The sequence below is a fragment of the Manihot esculenta genome, chromosome 1 (assembly GCF_001659605.2).
Source record: "Manihot esculenta cultivar AM560-2 chromosome 1, M.esculenta_v8, whole genome shotgun sequence".
NCBI lineage: Eukaryota > Viridiplantae > Streptophyta > Magnoliopsida > Malpighiales > Euphorbiaceae > Manihot > Manihot esculenta.
Genome location: NC_035161.2, coordinates 39,894,575 through 39,912,198, shown reverse-complemented (window position 1 = coordinate 39,912,198; position 17,624 = coordinate 39,894,575). Strand labels below are relative to the sequence as shown.

Here is a 17,624-nt window from a genome sequence, read left to right as displayed (position 1 = left end):
AAGAGATTTTATATTTTATTTTTGTAATTTTTAATATTTATTTAAAAAATAAAATAAAAATAAAATTGAGAGAAAAAAAAAAAACTTAAAATTTTAAAATGTAAACATTTTGACACTACAGAAATCTATAAATAAATAATTAAGAAAAGAGAACGCTACTGTGGCTGCCGCGTCGTCAGTTATATCTAACGGGTCCCACTAGCATTAGCTCTGGAGGGGAAGAAGAGAAGAGAAGAAAATAAAAAAAAGGGAACTGAGATAACGAAGACGGGCCTGGTGAAAACTGAAAAGGCAACACTCCCAAATCTCGCCGTTCTTCGCCGCGCAGGTATACCATCTTTCAGAGTCCTATGTCCACCTGCTCACTGCTGCCGCTATTTGTCGCTCCTTTCATCTCTCTCCGTTCGTTCTCCAATGACTTGACATTTGGGTTTTTTTGAATAATGCGAAATCTGTGTAGCTGAATCTAATTAGTTGTGGAATCTTGAGAATTATAAGGCTACTACATTAATGTTGTTATGTGCTCTGCAGACATTTCATTATTACTAATTTGTGTTCTTCTGTGGTCATTCTTTGAAGAAATGAACCTGGCGTCTTCTACATCCTTCTGTCCTGCTAGTGGAGGCAGAGCCTTTTTCAAGATTAAGCCTTCTATCTTAAACCTTAATGCAACCAGAAAAGTGTCCTTTCGGAAAAATTTTCCTTGTTCCGCAACTTTAGCTGCCGATATGACTCGGGTTTGCCTTCTTTCTTCTCTGATTTGTTTGCGTTATTGGTTTATTCATCTTGCATGATGACCGATTGATTCTCTGGGCTTTAGGTATCTGAGTTTGAGATAGAGAACAAAAAGCATTATCTATTAACAGCTGTCCAAGACACACAACGAGGGCTTGTTGCCAGTGCTGATCAACGCTCTATCATTGAAGAGGCTCTGGTCTGTTTCTTCCATGTTCTTTCTACTAAATATTTTTGGTTTTCTTTTCTCTGCTTTTGTTTCCATCCCTTTAATGGAAAAATCTGGATAAACAAAATTTCTTGAACTGGTTTTCTATAACTCTGGCAGGTGGAATTGGAGGGGTACAACACAGGAGCGCCAATTGACCTGGTGAAGTTAGATGGGACATGGCGCCTGCAATATACTTCTGCACCCGATGTCCTTGTTCTTCTGGAATTATCTGCTAGACTTCCTTTCTTGCAGGTATAAAATGTGAAAGCCTAAAGCTGCAAAATTTTCGTATCAAAATCCTAAGCATCACAGGATTTGCTTAACTTTATGGTATTTTAACCTTTTTTGTTGCTTATTTTCTTTCTTTCTTCTGATTTTTTTTTTATCTGCATGTGTCATGTGCGTGGGTAATTGAGCTTTGTGCTGTGGTAGAAGAGGATTAGTGGTTTTTGTTCTTTATGCTTGAAGTGGCCTCTTTTGATTCAACTTTCATGTCTCAACTTAATCCTCACCCACAACTTAAATGTAATTTCGTTATTCTTACATGAAAGGCATTGTTGAAATATTAACTGTAAATTGTTACACGGAGTCTCCCCACTTCTTGATTTATGACTTTTGGTTCGTTGATGTGAGAATAGGTTGGGCAGATCTTCCAAAAGTTTGAATGTCGTGATCAGTCCAATGGAGGTATCATTCGTAATGTTGTTCAATGGAGTATTCCAACATTGTTAGAGGTAAATGTTTGCTGTCTCTTCCTCCAATGCACCAGCTTTGATGTTATTTAAACTTTCATTATGGTTATAAATATTTAATCTTGGATGATAACCCTCCACTTCTGAAATAGTTTTATTGTTCTGGAACTCTCAATCTAAAAATGAGTAAATACATTTATGGCTTTATGTTTTACAGGAACAAGAAGGTGCTACTCTCCTTGTTTCTGCAAAATTTGATGTTGTTTCAGTTCGCAACATCTATCTTCAGTTTGAAGAGGTCAGCTTCTATGCCCTTCATACAACATGACTTCCAAAAAATTCAAGATATCACATGCAACTATTTTACAGCAAATTTAACTTTGTTCTAGACACACTATTCATGGTATTTTATTAATATTAAAACGGTGGATAGTTTCTGACTGTCATCTTTGTATATTAATGAGTTGATGTTTTGTTAGAGTTGATGTTTTGTTATAATTGAATGCACGACTTTGCATCTGCTTAAATATTTTCATCTGCTTAAATATTTTCATCTGCACAAGGATCACTGCATTTCCTTATCTTTTTCGCATAATGAATCTAGATTCTCTATTCATTTACGTAAGCCTGCATATCTTGTTTGGCAGATAAGTGTTCAAAATATCAAAATTAGTGAAGAGCTGCAAGCTCTAATAGCACCAGCACTGCTACCACGCTCATTCCTAAGTCTACAGGTAAATAACTTGCATAACTAATTCCGACTTGCACCTTTTACTTTCGTGCGCTGCAGTTGAACTAGGAGCACTTAGATACTCTTGATACCATCAACTGGGTGGTTCTCTTTGAATCTTAACCTGCAGTTTGATTGTTCTCAATAAGATTAAGGTACCTGAAAAAAAATAGCCTATAAAAAGAGCACGCTTATTTTGATGCCTTTCGATGCCTTTCTCTTCACCTCATGTAACTCAGCAATGTTTCTACTTGCATCTGGATGCAGGTGTTAAGGTTGCATAACTCTAAACTAAAGAAAGTTATCAAGCAACTTGTTTCTGTAAACTGTATTTAATGGTATTTTTTTGGGGTATGCAGATCTTGCAGTTCATCCGTACTATCAAGGCACAAATTCCTGTAAGAAACCCAGCAACTCCAGGGAGGTATAACATGCGTTCATATATTTGTATGTATAAACATTATCATGTTTCCAATGTACACGCGGATGGTAAAAAGTACTTAGAATTTCAGGCGGTCTGTGGGAGGACTATATTACCTTTCCTATCTGGATGGCAATATGCTTCTAGGGCGTGCTGTTGGAGGTGGTGGAGTATTTGTGTTCACTAAATCTCAGCCTCTGGACTTGTGATAAGCATGAAATATTTTATACGTACAAAACGGGTAATGCCCAGCGTCTAGAAACCAAAATAATTGATTTGAAAGTGGCAAGAACGAAAAGGAGGCGTTTGAACTCAAGCTAAAAAGCATCAAGCAAGAAAAAGAATGTCCAAATACCTGTCAACATCAATACGTTTCTCCAGAACAACCAATGCCAGCATGAGGGTTTCTAATCCTAGGAAGTTCCACAGAAGAAGAGGAAATTACGGGTGGAAAAATAACAAGATCCTCTCACTAGCTCTATTATGTATTACAACGTGGTTTTGTTTAATGCCTTTAAGATATTCATGTATATTTGTGGAGAAACCATTGAGAGGTCGCTGAATTGGGCGTGAAATCCGCTAAGATGGACGCAATCAGAATGGTAAAGGCAAAGGCAACAACCATTGTGACGACTCGTCAATTAATGTTCAGGTCATCTTAACAATGTGTGCACATGCTCCATGCAAAGAAATGATATGTATATATCGATAAAATGAAGATAAAGGGAGACGTTTTTTTTTATCATCTCGTATTTTTCTTTAATAACCTATGTTCTACACTTCCTCTGAATATTCTTTAAAATAAATATTTGGGAGAATTAATATTCCTGTTTAACTAAGCAAAGCATTCCAACGTTCTTTAAGGACCTCATGTGCCGTTTTACAAGGAACAGCCTGCAGTCTGATTCTTCCATCAATTGGTGTCTTTACAACAAGGCCCAGCCTAATCAATGTGCTTAACGCTTTATCAACTGGCATTTCAACCTGTATTTATTCCAACACATTAATTAACAAACAACAGAACATTCAGTTAATACTATTGGTGCCGCCAAGTATATATACTTATCCTTTTGAGAGCAGGTCCTCGAGTTACCTTTACTTTCAAAGCATCGTACATAAATCTCTCGCATTCATCACCAAAACTTCGGTGACAACTAACCTGCAGTCAGACCAATTCCCCATGATTTACAAAGCAAATAACTCAGTTTACGCAGATATTGGACAATTGGAAAAAGATAATTCAGACCTGGCCATTCTTCACTTTAAGCAAGATTGCATAGGCTAAAATAGCTTCCTTGTACTGCATAAATAGGTTTCAGATGAAAAAAATATTAGGAAAAATTAATACCTTGTATAACCTAATATTTACCTCATATAGTTGTTCTATATGCACAGGAAAAAAAAATATAAATTAAAAGTTAAAGTTATTCTCACTTGCTGCTGTTCAGAAGCATCCAGAAGAAAATGAACAGAGCCAAAGCCACTTGCCAGCGTTTTCTCATAAAGTGTTCTATTAACAAGTAACTGTAATAATGGAATCCTTAAGAAATTATAAAATGAAATGCGGCAGTTATGAAGTTTAATTAAATCTAGTTGTATATCTTAGATCACAATAAGTCGATATTCTCAAATACTTTAAAGAGAAAATTGGGATAACTCACTTGATATCGATCCCATGTTTGTTTGTACCCAAGAGCTACTCGGGTCACATATATTATCAGTGCGGTGATGGCAATGACATCAAGAAGTATTGCTGATCTGCAACAGATAGAAAAAGGCAATATGCTTCTCAATGCAACATCAAAGCAATTTCAAGAACTCATGCAAATCCACTAGGGGGAAAAGAGACATGGTCTTCAGAATTTAGATGTAGCAGAGAACAGAAAACAATAATAAAAATTATGTTCCTTTCCTCTGATTTGCATCATGGACTCAACAATAAGGTACAATTACCATCTTCTATATGCACAACAGTTTGTGCCATGTGCTGATATTTCACAAGTTATGGTATTAACAATTAAAAGGTTCATACGGGGAAGATAAGATGTCTTCAAATTTGTAATTGATGAAGTATGCTGAAAGTCCCAATATTGTGGCCACATCCAAGCGTACCTACAGGTTTCATAATACCCAGTCAAGCAGGTAATCAAACAAAACTAGAACTACTGATTACAGCTTTAAACATCAATCCTTCAGAAGTATTCACAGTGCTTGTACAGAGTGTCTCAAAGATGTAATGAAGAGGTATGTAACTTGTACATACTGTATCTATGATTCGGAAAGAAAGCTTTTTGTGAGGAAAAATGACCTGCAAAGTAATTTGATGTTAATTTGAGAGTTCATATTTTAAAGCCTGAAACATCACAAATAGAAGACGAGCACAAGAGAGTATCAACAGACATTTCAGTTTAGAAGTATTTACTGGTAGATCCGGGATAGGAATTCGCTCATAGATCTTTAATTGCAATGATGGAACTTCAGCTTTATCCTTAGTGTCACTTTCAGTCACTTCCTTGGTATAGAGTAAAATTAATTCTTGGAATGCAGGTTCCTGATCAAGAAAGACATTCATCAAGAACTATTATATGATCTCACTAAGAATATTTTACGAACATAAATTTACCAATATTGCTTAATATGTTCAAATGGTACCTACACATTTGTATGGGCACATCAATAATAATCAATATAGAACTTATAGAACTGTAACACAATTAAGATATTGAAGAAGTATTTGAGTCAATGTATGAGGGATACCTCAAGGACTGACTGTGACAGAAGAATGGAGAATGAAGTTTTTAACATTTTCCAAAGATCATTTCCACAGAATTTTCTTGTAGCAGGTCTCCATATATCACTAAGTGATATCCTCGATAAGAAAATCGGCCTGAGTGAACAAGTTTACTATTACTAACCAGTCAGGTAATGATATGCTATCATAGAGTAAATCCCATTCAGCAATCCACCCAAAACCTTAAGAGAACACATTGTTGCAGATGCCACATTTCATTAGCTACTTTTGTGAGGAAAAAGAAAAGGTTTTAATGATTTATTGACTTTCATAAACTTTCTAACTCCAGGATTTCTCTAACTTCCCAAATTTATACTAGGATAATATTATAATGTTAAGAGGATAGCATAATCCAGGTCATCTGGACGATTCTTCTTTATCTCAACTTTATTGCATCCCACCCATAAGGTAAACAGACAGCATTCCTGGGAGACGAGTCCTCAAATCTACATAAGCTAGTCACTTTGCAACGCCAAAGGGAAAATAAACAGATCAATTTATCTACAACATACAATGTGTGATGTGTATTACAGTCAACCTAATTTCATAACAAAGCATTAGACTTCTCTCCATGCACCTAAATGATATCACATCATGCCAAACTATTTCAAACACCTAATTCTTAATCCTGGGATGGTTAAAACCAGAAAGAAAATAAGGAGAAATAAGAAATTCAAATGCAATTAACCTTAAATGAGGCTCGGAAGTATTATTGTCACTTTCAAGTTCCAATGGTGTTGCTGGTATACGAGGTACAAGGCCAATCCAAGTAAGTAACTTCCTAAGTAACCTTCCTCTGGGTCCAACTGGTGACAGAAATCCTTCATAACGACTTACTGCCCTCTGTGCTGCAAGCCAAATAGGGACATCACTATCTGATATTTGGCCTACCTCCAGCGGCCTATCAGAGGCTTGTCCATTATTAGAATACGAATTCTGAAAAAGAGACAATTCCTCAAGCCAAAGGGTCACATTCTTGAACCAATCTTGTGCTTTTGGGGTCTGAGAGGCATTGGTGATAGCCTATTCCAAGAATGAAGCATGTCAAGCATAATAATCTATTCTAACAATTTCAAGTATGGAGCATGTCGGGCATAATAATCCATGCTAACAACTACAAGTAATCCACATTCCACAATGTGAAATTAAGACAAGAAAAGACTAGAACAGCCATGTGAAGATATCCTGGAGTGTAAACTGTATCTCCATAGGCACTCACTTCAAATTCATGGGATTGCTTCCGCATTGGTACAACAGTGTCAAAATTTTAAATGTTGATTTTCCTCATTTGATATTAGCTATCTAATTTTTGGCCATTTTGACTAAAATTTTTGTTTATTTCTTTAACGTTCCTAGCTGTGAGAGTGGCTCTCCAACAAACAGTAATAGAACAATCAAGGAAAAATACCTACTTCTTTTATCCATTTGCCAACTTTCTCCAGTGGTTTTGATACAAGGAAGAATATTCTTTTCAGAAGTATGGACTGTATATAGTCCAGTTTTTCAACAATTAGTAAACCTTTCTGTCTCTCAGTTGCATAACCCCTCCTGCAAAGGAAATCATCATAAAAGTTAAACATCTGCATGTATGTTTAATAATGGAAAAATGGAACAGCATTCTTATATGACGAGTCCAATGCAGAAACAGGCATTCTTGTGTATAAGTCAGGCGTAACAATTCAAAAGTTGGCATATAAGGTCACAAAAAAGGCATCACGTAGTAGCAGAAGTTCCATAGTCATCGCAGGGAACATCCCTCATGATGTAAGGTGTCTAAAATTATTTTGGAACTGTATATATACGACGAAAAGTACAAGCATAGTAAAAACTTACCTAAATATTATAGCATTGGATTCAGATGCTTTCTTCCAATCCACATATATTGGCAAAGTAAGGAGATAATCCGAGTTTAACGCGGATGTCAACATCAAATCCCGAGCCGATAGTTCTTGAAATTGAGCATTATCAAGAAGCTGCATGAAAGCACGCTGGAAACGAGTGGCAACAGCAAGTCTACAATTTTATATGATGAGTCAAATATGATCGAATATAAAGCCAACAGATATCAGTTAACAATATTAAGATGACAAGCAACACCTTTTTATTACATACCTGGATTCTCCATTAGAACATCTCTCGTCAATTTTCTCAGAAGAAACTAAAAGATTCCTCAAGTCCAGACCATAATAGAAATTTAATTGCATGTCCAGTTGAGGCTTCTCCCCTGAATCCCCAATTCTTCCAATTCCATTGATGCTATCGCTGACAGAGTCAGAATTGTCCCCATTAACTCCAGATTTTCCATCTGCATTGGCCAACCCGTTATCCTTCCTTTCCTCATTGTCTCCGGAATGATTGAGGAAGTAATCAGTTCGCATTTCTTCTAAAATGCGTTTGTGCTCAGCGTGAAGAATGGAATCCAAGCGCCTGCAGTTATACAGATTCTTGAACCCGTATAAACAGCACAGTTTAAATAATTGGGAAAAAGAAAAGGAAAATATATTGAACTATCAAACTCACGAAGAGAGAAGGCGAAACTCATCGGCATCATCTTGAGACTCGAATAACTTCAGAGCAATGGCATTCAAGATCTCTGCCTTGGAAACTGGGATGTATTTTTGCCTCGCCACTCTTATTTTTGAAATTCCCTTCTCATCCTCTTCCTCCTGTTCTTCTTCTTCCTCTAGTCCTTCTCCTAGAACTCTATCGTTCTTATCACTCTGCGTTAATGTAAAAACCCGGCTCAGATCAAGCTGCGATTCTAGAGGCTCCTCCCTGGACAATTCTTGGACTCTGAAAGAGCATCGAGGAATTCTGGATGAAGAATCCGTCCTCAACACCAAACGGTAAGAGAAGAGAGAGCCAGCTGCCGCTGAATGCGACGAGGATGATAGAGCAGTGGCGCCGGTGAAATTTCGCAGAGACAACATGGAGCGTTAAGTAGTATGGAAAACCGAACCTCAAGTGTACTTTTTTATCCTTCAGGGGAGACTGGAGGAGCAGTCACAATCTCACAGCCAAAGGAGCCGAGGTTATTAAGCTCCAGCGGGAAATGGCGGTTGCGGGTCAGCGAATATTTAACAGTTGGAAGCATGCGGGACGCGTGTGCACTTTCTAACCTCGTTTGTCCGCCAATTCTTTGGATAAGGTAAATAGGGCTTATATTGGATATTGAGTTGGGGCTTAATCCGCTGTCCTTGCACTCATAAATTCTTCGCATCCAGTCCAACAATATCCAACATGTAACTCTTACGGTATTATCTTTTTTCTTTTTAAGTGAATTGTTTTTTTTTTTTCCTTTTTATATTTGGATGGAAGAAAGCAAAATAATAAAAGTAAAATAAATGAATATAATGTGATAAGAGCATTTTTTATTTTTGTATTTGGATGTGGGAAGAAAAATATTTAAAAAATGGTTTTTTAAATAATAAAATTATAACTCCGTCCTTAAATTTTTCAAAAATAATCAATAAAATATATAATATATTTTTATAAATAATATTCTGAAATTGAGAAAATAGATTTTAGAGTATGTGTACAGTATGTGTGTAAATTTATGCGGACAGATCACATCTTTTTCTTTTATCATTTTTCTTTTAGTCAGTGACATTTAACTGTATTTCTATTATAATGCTATCTGTTTCTATCACTCAAATATATACGTACGAACGTGTCGGAGCGTCATCCATAGTAAGTTACTATTTAATTTCTCGGTGTGCATGTTAATAGGGCTGCGAAGTGGCTAAATCAATTATTTTCCTTTACATCATATCACCGGACTGAGTTATTTTTTATTGGACCCGTACTTATGATTGATCGAGTCTGTCTATATATTCAAATTAAAATTTAAAGTATATAATCGATTTGCTTAAAAATGGTATAATAAAATTTAAATATGTATTTCTTTTAAAAATTAAAAAGTGTGAAAAGTCCGGCGATCATCGATAACTTTTCTTCACTTTTCCTTCCAGTTATGAGGGAAAGTGAGAGAGACATATACATGTTATTTTCCTCTTAAAATCATATAAAATAATGGAAGCTAAGGTAAAACTAAAATAATAAAGAAAATGTAGACATATTTTTATAAATTCCCCCACTTTCCTTCTGAAAGTTAAAAGTGGAGTGTAAAAATTATTTTTCTTTCAAAATTAAATATAAAAAAATGAACGCTAGGATAGATATTATCTCTTAGTTCTTCCTTTTTTTTCCTTCAATCCAAACGGTCTTAAATATTTTATTATAATTATATAATATTTTATTAATTAATTATAATTTAAAATTATATAATTTGAATTTAAATTTACCATTATAAAAACAAACCCTTATAACATTATCTGAAATTGATTAAAATGACTATAATTCGAAATGATTCACCAAATACTTTGATTTATTTGAAAATTTGATTCCATGAGTTGGCGTGCTATTGATATTTCAATATATTTTTAAAATATTCAAGATTCACTAATTATATAATTAAATCAATCAAATTACTTTTGTTCATTTATTTATTGTCTTTATCATTTATTATCTGATCGAAATGTACTGTCAAATCAAAATTTGTAAAATATAATTTATTATTAAGTTTGATAATGTCAAAGTACTAAAATTTCCCACTCCTCATCGGCATTAGAAACGAGAACCAAATCCAGTAAAATTAGTGCCATCTTTAAGCTCTATTCATTTGGAGTTTATAGCACCAGAATCATTTTGATTGGATATCCGTATTGCAAAATATGGAATTTCAAATTTTAAAAATTTATTTTCTCTCGTTTTTCGCGATTTTATCTAATGAGGGAAGAGTCACCGATCGCCATGTCTTATGATAAAGCTCGTCATCACTGATGGTAAAGGTGCAGACCGATGAAAATGGAGAGAAAAGAGGGAAGAAAGTGAAAGGGAGAGATAGGGAAAACATGAGAGATAGAGAGGAGGGATGGAGCTGCAGCTTCTTTTTTTTTTTTTTATCATTATTTTATTATGAAAAATAAATATAGAATTTTATTTTTTTATAAATAATTTATATTAATATAATATTTTTAAATAACTAATCTATTTGAGTCTTAAAAATATTTAGTTAATTTTTTTTAAATTTATTTATATATTTATTAATTAAATAATCACTTAAAATAAATTTTTATATTTAATATTAAAACATATTTAATTGAATAAATTTAATAATTCAGTTTATTATAATAATACAAATAAGTAATCTCTTTAAAATATTATAATTTAATATATGAAAACTTAAAATTAAAAATCATGAAAACAATTATATATAATAAAATAAGATAATAAAATAAAATAATAAATATATAAATCAATTAAATATTATTATATTTTAAAATATTACTTTAAAATAATATAATTATAATAAAATTCAACATTATTATTAACGTTTACGTTTTATTTTTTATTAATAAAATAATAACTAATAAAATAATAAATAATAAAATAAATATTTTTGTATCATTTTCTTTTAAAATATTAGAAATTAATAAAATCAACAATATATAAGTATAAATAAATAATATAAAGGAAATTTATTAAATTCATAATTAATTTAATTAATAAAATATATTTAAATAAAATTTAGGTTGTTATATATATATATATATATATATATATATATATACTTTTCTATAAATTAATTAACCTTAAGCAGACCATTTAAACTAAATGAAACTATTTAAAAAAAAAAAAAAAAAACTAAATTTGACGAACCTAGATTAAATTCAAAGAGGAATATAAATAAATTACACGCTAATGACTTTGGCTACCAAAGTGACGCAATTTGTCTCTACGGTTGGATTCCTAGCTTATCCGTTTTATTGGTCTCTTCCATTTTGTCCATTTTTGAATCATTTATCCGTCTCCCAGCAGTAAGGGCCTTTATAGACGAGACGACCAATCTCTTCATTTTCCATCCTGCTTCTTTCCTCCTAGAATCTCCACCAGAGACCGAGCAAGGAGTTCAAGGATGCAAATGGCAACTTCTCTAGGCGTCTTCACTCTTTTACTATTTCTTGGAACTTCCTTTCACTCCCAGGTATCTTGCTTATGTGCTATGAACTCCTCTTTTATCTGTTCATGTCTTCATTTTTAACCCTTTTCCTTTGGGTCTTCTTCCCGATTCTTTGAGGGATTCAGTCAGTTTATGGGTTTGTTGGATAATCAGCTAGATATTATGATATGCTCATGCTTGATGTTTAGTTGACCATGATACGGACAATAGTTTAAATCTAAAAGTTACGATATCAATTCAGTTTTGAGCGAAGAACTTCAGAATTTACGAGAATCATATGCCCTTTTAATGGGCAGTTCTAGAGTTTTTGCGTTATTGATATCTCTTATCTAAGCTGAAATATACGATCTCGATCTTACTATTTGAGGGATTTTAATCTTTTTTTAGCTGTACTATGGATTCTAGATGTACATGACAAAATTTCATGTGATAGAATCAAAGACATATATCAATTCAACTGTACTAAGCAATGAAAAAGGATTATTTTCAGTCATACTATCTTGTAACTGCTAGCTAGGAACTTTTATGGTTTGTGAATTTAAGCCTATCTGAAGATGCTGCTGTTGTTTTCTTTTGCTTAATGTTTTCATACAATGATATATGGAGGATATTCATTCTGAATCTTCTTTCTGTTTGTTTTGATTTTGAAAATTACTACTTTAAGTTGGAAATTTTTATATGTTATATTGTCAACAGGTGATTGCTGCGGCACCAGATTCGAAGCTGAAGCTTAATTCTATGATCCTGCAGGTATTTTCCTTTTTGTCAATTCTTCTAGAATCAGGGAATTTGTGTTGAATTAGTGATCATTTAGTTTCTTTTTGGTTTCGTTGTGCAGGAGTCTATAATTAAAAAAATCAATGGAAACCCCAGTGCTGGATGGAAAGCTGCCATGAATCCCAAATTTTCCAATTACACTGTATAATCTTCAATTCATTACATATTGAGATTATTTTAAGTCCTCTTCTGGTTTTGTTCATGGTTCATATGTTGGCAGACTCTAATTTCTGATTGCTAATAATTCTATATTTTGATACATAGGTTGGTCAATTCAAGTATCTCCTTGGAGCCAAGCCAACTCCCAAAAAGGAATTGAGGGGTGTTCCTGTTATAGGTCGTCTAAAATCCTTGAAATTGCCGAAAGAATTTGATGCAAGAAAAGCTTGGCCACAATGTAGCACCATTGGAAGAATTCTAGGTCAGTTGCTTACTTGGTTCTGTACTTTTTTTTTTCTCGAATTTTTTTTCCTTTTATCAAGGTGCTGATGCTTTCCTCATCATGTGGCAAAATGCTGGGTCAATTTCTAATAAAAGATCAGGTAGATCTTGTTGTCTTCTTTTTCTTGTTCTTTTTTTTTCTTTTTCAAGTGTGCTCTACATGTTCTCAACACATCTGTGTTTTATATTCCAGGGTCATTGTGGATCTTGTTGGGCGTTTGGTGCTGTTGAATCACTATCTGATCGCTTTTGCATCCATTTTGGCTTGGTAACTGAATATCTTGAGCAAGTTGACTACTTATAATGTCCATTACAAACGAGATTTTATTTTACTGCAGAACATATCTTTGTCTGTCAATGATCTCTTGGCATGCTGTGGATTTATGTGCGGAGATGGTTGTGATGGAGGGTATACTATCTACGCATGGAGATACTTTGTCAACCATGGTGTTGTCACGGAAGAGGTAGAAATTTTTTCTTCACTTTTTGTCTTAAGACATAAGATTGCTTAGTGAGAAGTTGAGTGTTTTCACGAAATCTTATTTCTTTTCTGGTGTAATGACTTGTAGAATGTCATTGCTTTAATTCAATGACTTCTTATCTTGATTATGAACTTTTTCTAACAATGAGATATTCCGTCTCGCAGTGTGACCCATACTTTGATGATATTGGCTGTTCCCACCCGGGTTGTACCCCTGAATTTCCTACGCCAAAGTGTGTAAGAAAATGCATTGATAAGAACCAGCTTTGGAGCCAGTCAAAGCATTACGGTGTCAATGCATATAGAACTAGTTCTGATCCTCATGATATTATGGCAGAAGTTTATAAAAATGGACCAGTAGAAGTTGATTTCACGGTTTATGAGGTAAAATATATGCACTTGATGAGTTCTTCTTTGCTTGCATTTGCTGTGCTGCTTTGTGAGCATAAGTTGCTTCTTTGCTGTCCCTACACTTATTTATTGCGCTTAAGAAGTCATGCAGTAGTGCCTGACATGTAGGAACAGCGTTGATGAGAGTTTACAATTTTGGACTGCTGTAGTATCTGTCTTTTTCAAAATGTACTTTTACTTTTGATTTACGATTGATGCAAGCTGATAATTACTGATTAATAACTTGTGTATTGCATGAAGACAGCTGTGGATAAGATTATTTTGGTTGTAATGGTTTCCTTACCATTTTGCAGGACTTTGCTCATTATAGATCTGGAGTTTATAAGCACATTACTGGTGATGTACTGGGAGGTCATGCAGTTAAGCTTATTGGGTGGGGGACTTCTGATGATGGAGAGGATTATTGGGTATACATGCTCAGCTCAATTTTTTTTTCACCCAGAATTTTAGCCATTGACTTATCAAGATGTTAAGACATTTCTGCACTCTTCTTTGTTGCAGCTTCTTGCAAACCAGTGGAATAGGGGATGGGGCGATGTATGTTCCTACCATAAATTTCTCCCTGCTTAATTACCATAGGCTTTTCTTTTCTCTCTCTCGTAAAAGCTTAATACGTTTTACTTTCAATGACAGGACGGTTACTTCAAGATAAAGAGAGGAACAAATGAGTGTGATATCGAAGAGAACGTGATTGCTGGTTTGCCTTCAGCCAGAAACCTTGATCTTGTCAGACAAGTTGCTGCGGTGGATGCTCTTGGCTTTGGGGATGCATCTGCTTGATAGAATATTATTATAATACATTATTATACTTCAAGTGGTGTAATTAATGCTTAAGACATGAGTTGCAGAGATAAGCTGTGGATATGCATCAGGAAAGGCCAAAAACCAGATATGCAAATCCATGTTCTACTATTGATTTTATCAACAATACTTTAATTGTTCATGTAAGGAGGACACAGTCTGTAAATATTGTACGAATCGTTATTCACACGTTTAATGGGATTCACATGCTTGCTGGTTGCTGCTATTTCAAATTTTCATTTCACATTTCAGTACCAATATTTTCATCTTTTGTTAGGCGTTTGACCTCTACATCAAGAGCACTAACACTTTGTTTGGATAAAATACAAAATATGGGAGCGAGGAAAACAAAAAGAAAAATAATAAAAAAAATAGATTTTATTTTCTTTTCTTTATTTTTCCTCTTTATGTTTGAGTAAGAGGAAAAAAAAAAAGGTTGGAAAGAAAAATAATTTTATATTCCCTTTTATGTCACTTTTCTACTTTGATTTATTATTTTTCATCAAAAAAGAGAGAAAATAAGGAAAATAAATATGGTTTTCCTCTCTCCCTGTTCACACTTTTCTAACCAAACAAAAGAAATTATCTGGTTATTTTCCTTCCTCCCCATTTCACCTATCCAAAGAGGCTGCAAAGGGGTAAAAAAATTGCTAAATAAACAAAGGGTGGAGAGGAGACTCCTGTTCATGATGGGAAGTTTCCACAGAAATGGCTCTAATTTTGTCAGCATGCAGAATCCTGCTTTTCTTCTGCTGCCCAATAATAATATTCAAATATGGAACCGACCACGTTGTGAAAAGCAGCTAATGGAGTGTTTGACTGCTTTCGGTACGCAATTGGATTATTAATGTATCACTGTTGAAACTTATAGTTGGTGTTTGTCGTTTTACACTTCTCTTTTCCTTTTTCTGAGGAGTATTGAAATTATTGCATGCCAGCATTTCATTTCAGGCTTCTGTAGGCGTCAGCTAATTCTGTTGAGTGAATTATTGCTAACAAACACATAACATTTTTTTTTGGGAAGATTATGAAATAATATTGGAGTGGTTTTACAGTTGTGAACCTCTAAATTTAATTTTCAAAAAAAAAAAATCTTAAATTATGAATTTAAAAATAAATGACTAAATTTTTTTTCTTTGAAAAGTAAATATTATATAATCTGAACGAATAAATTTAAATAAATTAAATTTAAATTTTATAGTATTTAATTTGTTAAAATTTATAAATTTAATTTATTTTTAAATTTATAAATAAATTTATAAAATAGATTTATTAACAGTCTCCTTAAATAAATTAAAATTAATATTATAAAAAAATAACATCAAATTTTACATATATTTTTAAGAAATAAATTTAAAATTTTTAGAGTTAAATAACATTTTTAAAACTTACATATATTTAGTTAAAATTTAAAAATTTATATTTATAAGTTTATGAGTTAATTTATATATATATTTATTTAATTAAAATTATTTAATTTTAAAATAAAATTTATTATATATATAAATAATTCAATTATTTATTAATTATTCGATATTAAATTTGATAAAATTTGACTCGTTTAAATTCATTTACTAAACGAGTTAAATTTGAGTTTATTAATATTCAACTCGAGTTTAATCTCAAAAAAATTTGAATTCGACTCGAACTTAAAAAAATTTTAGTTAATCAAATTTAAATTTTTTAAAACTCGACTCGACTCAATTCATTTATATTCTTATTTTTTCTATTTAATTTTATAATTTTTTATCATAATTTTATTATATTAAATTAAAAACAATCATTAAATTAAAAATATACGTTTAAATATTGTGATTTGTTAATATTTCAGATAATTTTGACTCTTTTCATACTGATTTACTAATCGTAATTGGCCAGTACAAATAATTTAATTATATAATTTTTTGAAAAATAAATATTTTAAATTTTAGGTTTTAAAATAAAATAAACCATTATTATGTTTTCTCATGAAAAAATTGAAATTTAAAAGGAAAAAAAACATTTATAATCAGGAAGACGTTACATTTTTGTACTTTCATCGCATTTGGCTTCGTCACATTAAATAATTTTAATATCTTAATGAAATAGTGCACACTCTCCATTCACGTGGATCACGCGTGAATCAGACGATCATGTAAGGTTTCTACTTGTTACGCGTTGTTTGCTGTAACAACTAACAATCGATTCTGCTACTCGTTAAAGAACATTTTTAACGTTATAAAAATCTAAATTTATATTTTATTTTGTGACTTTGCCCATCATGCAAGTTTCAAGAATCACCACTCAGATTTTTTCTTTTTTAAAAAATCTCATTCTTTTTTTGTTCTAATAAAAAAACTTATCAATAAACAAAATTAAAAATATAATAAATTCACATTCGAATTCTACATCCCAAATTTTATACTTACAAAAAAAAAATTACTAAACTTCGTTTGGAATAAAAAATTAATAACATTTAAATAAATTATTTTTTTCTAATAATTTTTTAGTTGAAATAAAGAAGTTTAATTCTTTAATTTTTTTATAATTTTATAAAAAATTATTTAATTATTTTTTTTAATAAAATAAATTATACGAAATGAGCAATAATAATTGAGGACGAAATCTTAAAAAAGTACAAGGCAAGCCATCCAGAGACGACTCATGGTCATGTACTAATTGGTTTGCATTGCTGGGCCTACAAGCCAAGCCATCCAAAGATTGAAAATGAATTTCGCACGTGCTAAAAAGTTTGAAAGATATATTTGATTTCATTTTATATAATTTAAAAATTACTAACAGTACAATTAAAACAATTATTTAAATATACTGAGCATATTTTATATTAGAAAATTTATTTTAATTCATAAATTTTACTAAATTAACTACTTTGATTCATATATTTTCAAAAAAATAATTAATCAAACTACATATTTCTAAATTGTAATTTTAAAATTACATGAATTATTTAAAAAATACAAATTTAAATAATTATGATTTTTAAAGTTAGAAAGGCTCAATAATTAAGTCAGAAAATTGAATTAACTGATTAAATAAAATGACATTTTAGTAATGTCATATATTATTAATACATTAAACCATTGAAATTAATAAGTAATTAATAGTTTAAAT

The 17,624-nt window shown here is 32.1% G+C and overlaps 3 protein-coding genes across 9 annotated transcripts; 2 read left to right on the top strand and 1 right to left on the bottom strand.

Annotated features, from left to right (window-relative positions):
* The first annotated feature begins 171 nt into the window (after positions 1-171).
* LOC110613870 (probable plastid-lipid-associated protein 10, chloroplastic) lies at positions 172-3,533 on the top strand. 5 transcript variants are annotated; one of them, XM_043948559.1, is made up of 10 exons: positions 172-328; positions 580-737; positions 821-934; positions 1,064-1,198; positions 1,379-1,471; positions 1,585-1,680; positions 1,856-1,936; positions 2,286-2,372; positions 2,728-2,792; positions 2,881-3,533. In XM_043948559.1, exons 2-10 carry the CDS (start codon positions 582-584, stop codon positions 2,996-2,998), a joined length of 945 nt encoding a protein of 314 aa, XP_043804494.1. In that variant the 5' UTR covers positions 172-328; positions 580-581; the 3' UTR covers positions 2,999-3,533. The 5 variants fall into 5 exon arrangements, with proteins under 5 accessions (XP_043804494.1, XP_043804496.1, XP_021610935.1 ...); XM_043948561.1 differs by having other exon boundaries at positions 2,873-3,533; XM_021755243.2 differs by lacking the exon at positions 1,379-1,471.
* On the bottom strand, positions 3,504-8,647 carry LOC110613856. 3 transcript variants are annotated; one of them, XM_021755217.2, is made up of 14 exons: positions 8,101-8,647; positions 7,693-8,007; positions 7,414-7,593; positions 6,993-7,128; positions 6,269-6,603; positions 5,547-5,676; positions 5,212-5,340; positions 5,053-5,097; positions 4,822-4,901; positions 4,451-4,547; positions 4,224-4,313; positions 4,036-4,089; positions 3,883-3,948; positions 3,504-3,773 (listed from the first exon to the last, which is right to left on the bottom strand). In XM_021755217.2, exons 1-14 carry the CDS (start codon positions 8,508-8,510, stop codon positions 3,621-3,623), a joined length of 2,220 nt encoding a protein of 739 aa, XP_021610909.1. In that variant the 5' UTR covers positions 8,511-8,647; the 3' UTR covers positions 3,504-3,620. The 3 variants fall into 3 exon arrangements, 2 of the variants coding, with proteins under 2 accessions (XP_021610909.1, XP_021610922.1); XM_021755230.2 differs by having other exon boundaries at positions 7,693-8,024; positions 8,101-8,242; XR_002487672.2 differs by lacking the exons at positions 3,504-3,773; positions 3,883-3,948; positions 4,036-4,089 and having other exon boundaries at positions 4,280-4,313; positions 4,743-4,901.
* A 2,704-nt stretch (positions 8,648-11,351) lies between these two features.
* LOC110613845 (cathepsin B-like protease 2) lies at positions 11,352-14,739 on the top strand. Its single transcript, XM_021755206.2, has 11 exons — positions 11,352-11,626; positions 12,299-12,352; positions 12,441-12,521; positions 12,644-12,800; positions 12,917-12,921; positions 13,014-13,088; positions 13,159-13,284; positions 13,467-13,685; positions 14,006-14,119; positions 14,214-14,249; positions 14,346-14,739. The coding sequence occupies exons 1-11, from the start codon at positions 11,558-11,560 to the stop codon at positions 14,490-14,492; spliced, it is 1,083 nt and encodes a 360-aa protein (XP_021610898.1). The 5' UTR covers positions 11,352-11,557; the 3' UTR covers positions 14,493-14,739.
* Positions 14,740-17,624: the final 2,885 nt, after the last annotated feature.

Excerpts from the sequence above, each read along its gene's own strand:
- LOC110613870 (XM_043948555.1), top strand. The coding sequence starts at position 582 with ATGAACCTGGCGTCTTCTACATCCTTCTGTCCTGCTAGTGGAGGCAGA. Across the intron at positions 935-1,063 it reads CTATCATTGAAGAGGCTCTG|GTGGAATTGGAGGGGTACAA; the intron begins GTCTGTTTCTTC and ends TAACTCTGGCAG. Across the intron at positions 1,681-1,855 it reads GTATTCCAACATTGTTAGAG|GAACAAGAAGGTGCTACTCT; the intron begins GTAAATGTTTGC and ends TATGTTTTACAG.
- LOC110613856 (XM_021755217.2), bottom strand. The coding sequence starts at position 8,510 with ATGTTGTCTCTGCGAAATTTCACCGGCGCCACTGCTCTATCATCCTCG. Across the intron at positions 7,129-7,413 it reads TCCAATGCTATAATATTTAG|GAGGGGTTATGCAACTGAGA; the intron begins GTAAGTTTTTAC and ends TTTCCTTTGCAG. Across the intron at positions 6,604-6,992 it reads TTGGCAAATGGATAAAAGAA|GCTATCACCAATGCCTCTCA; the intron begins GTAGGTATTTTT and ends TTCTTGGAATAG.
- LOC110613845 (XM_021755206.2), top strand. The coding sequence starts at position 11,558 with ATGCAAATGGCAACTTCTCTAGGCGTCTTCACTCTTTTACTATTTCTT. Across the intron at positions 13,089-13,158 it reads TTTGCATCCATTTTGGCTTG|AACATATCTTTGTCTGTCAA; the intron begins GTAACTGAATAT and ends ATTTTACTGCAG. Across the intron at positions 13,285-13,466 it reads ATGGTGTTGTCACGGAAGAG|TGTGACCCATACTTTGATGA; the intron begins GTAGAAATTTTT and ends TCCGTCTCGCAG.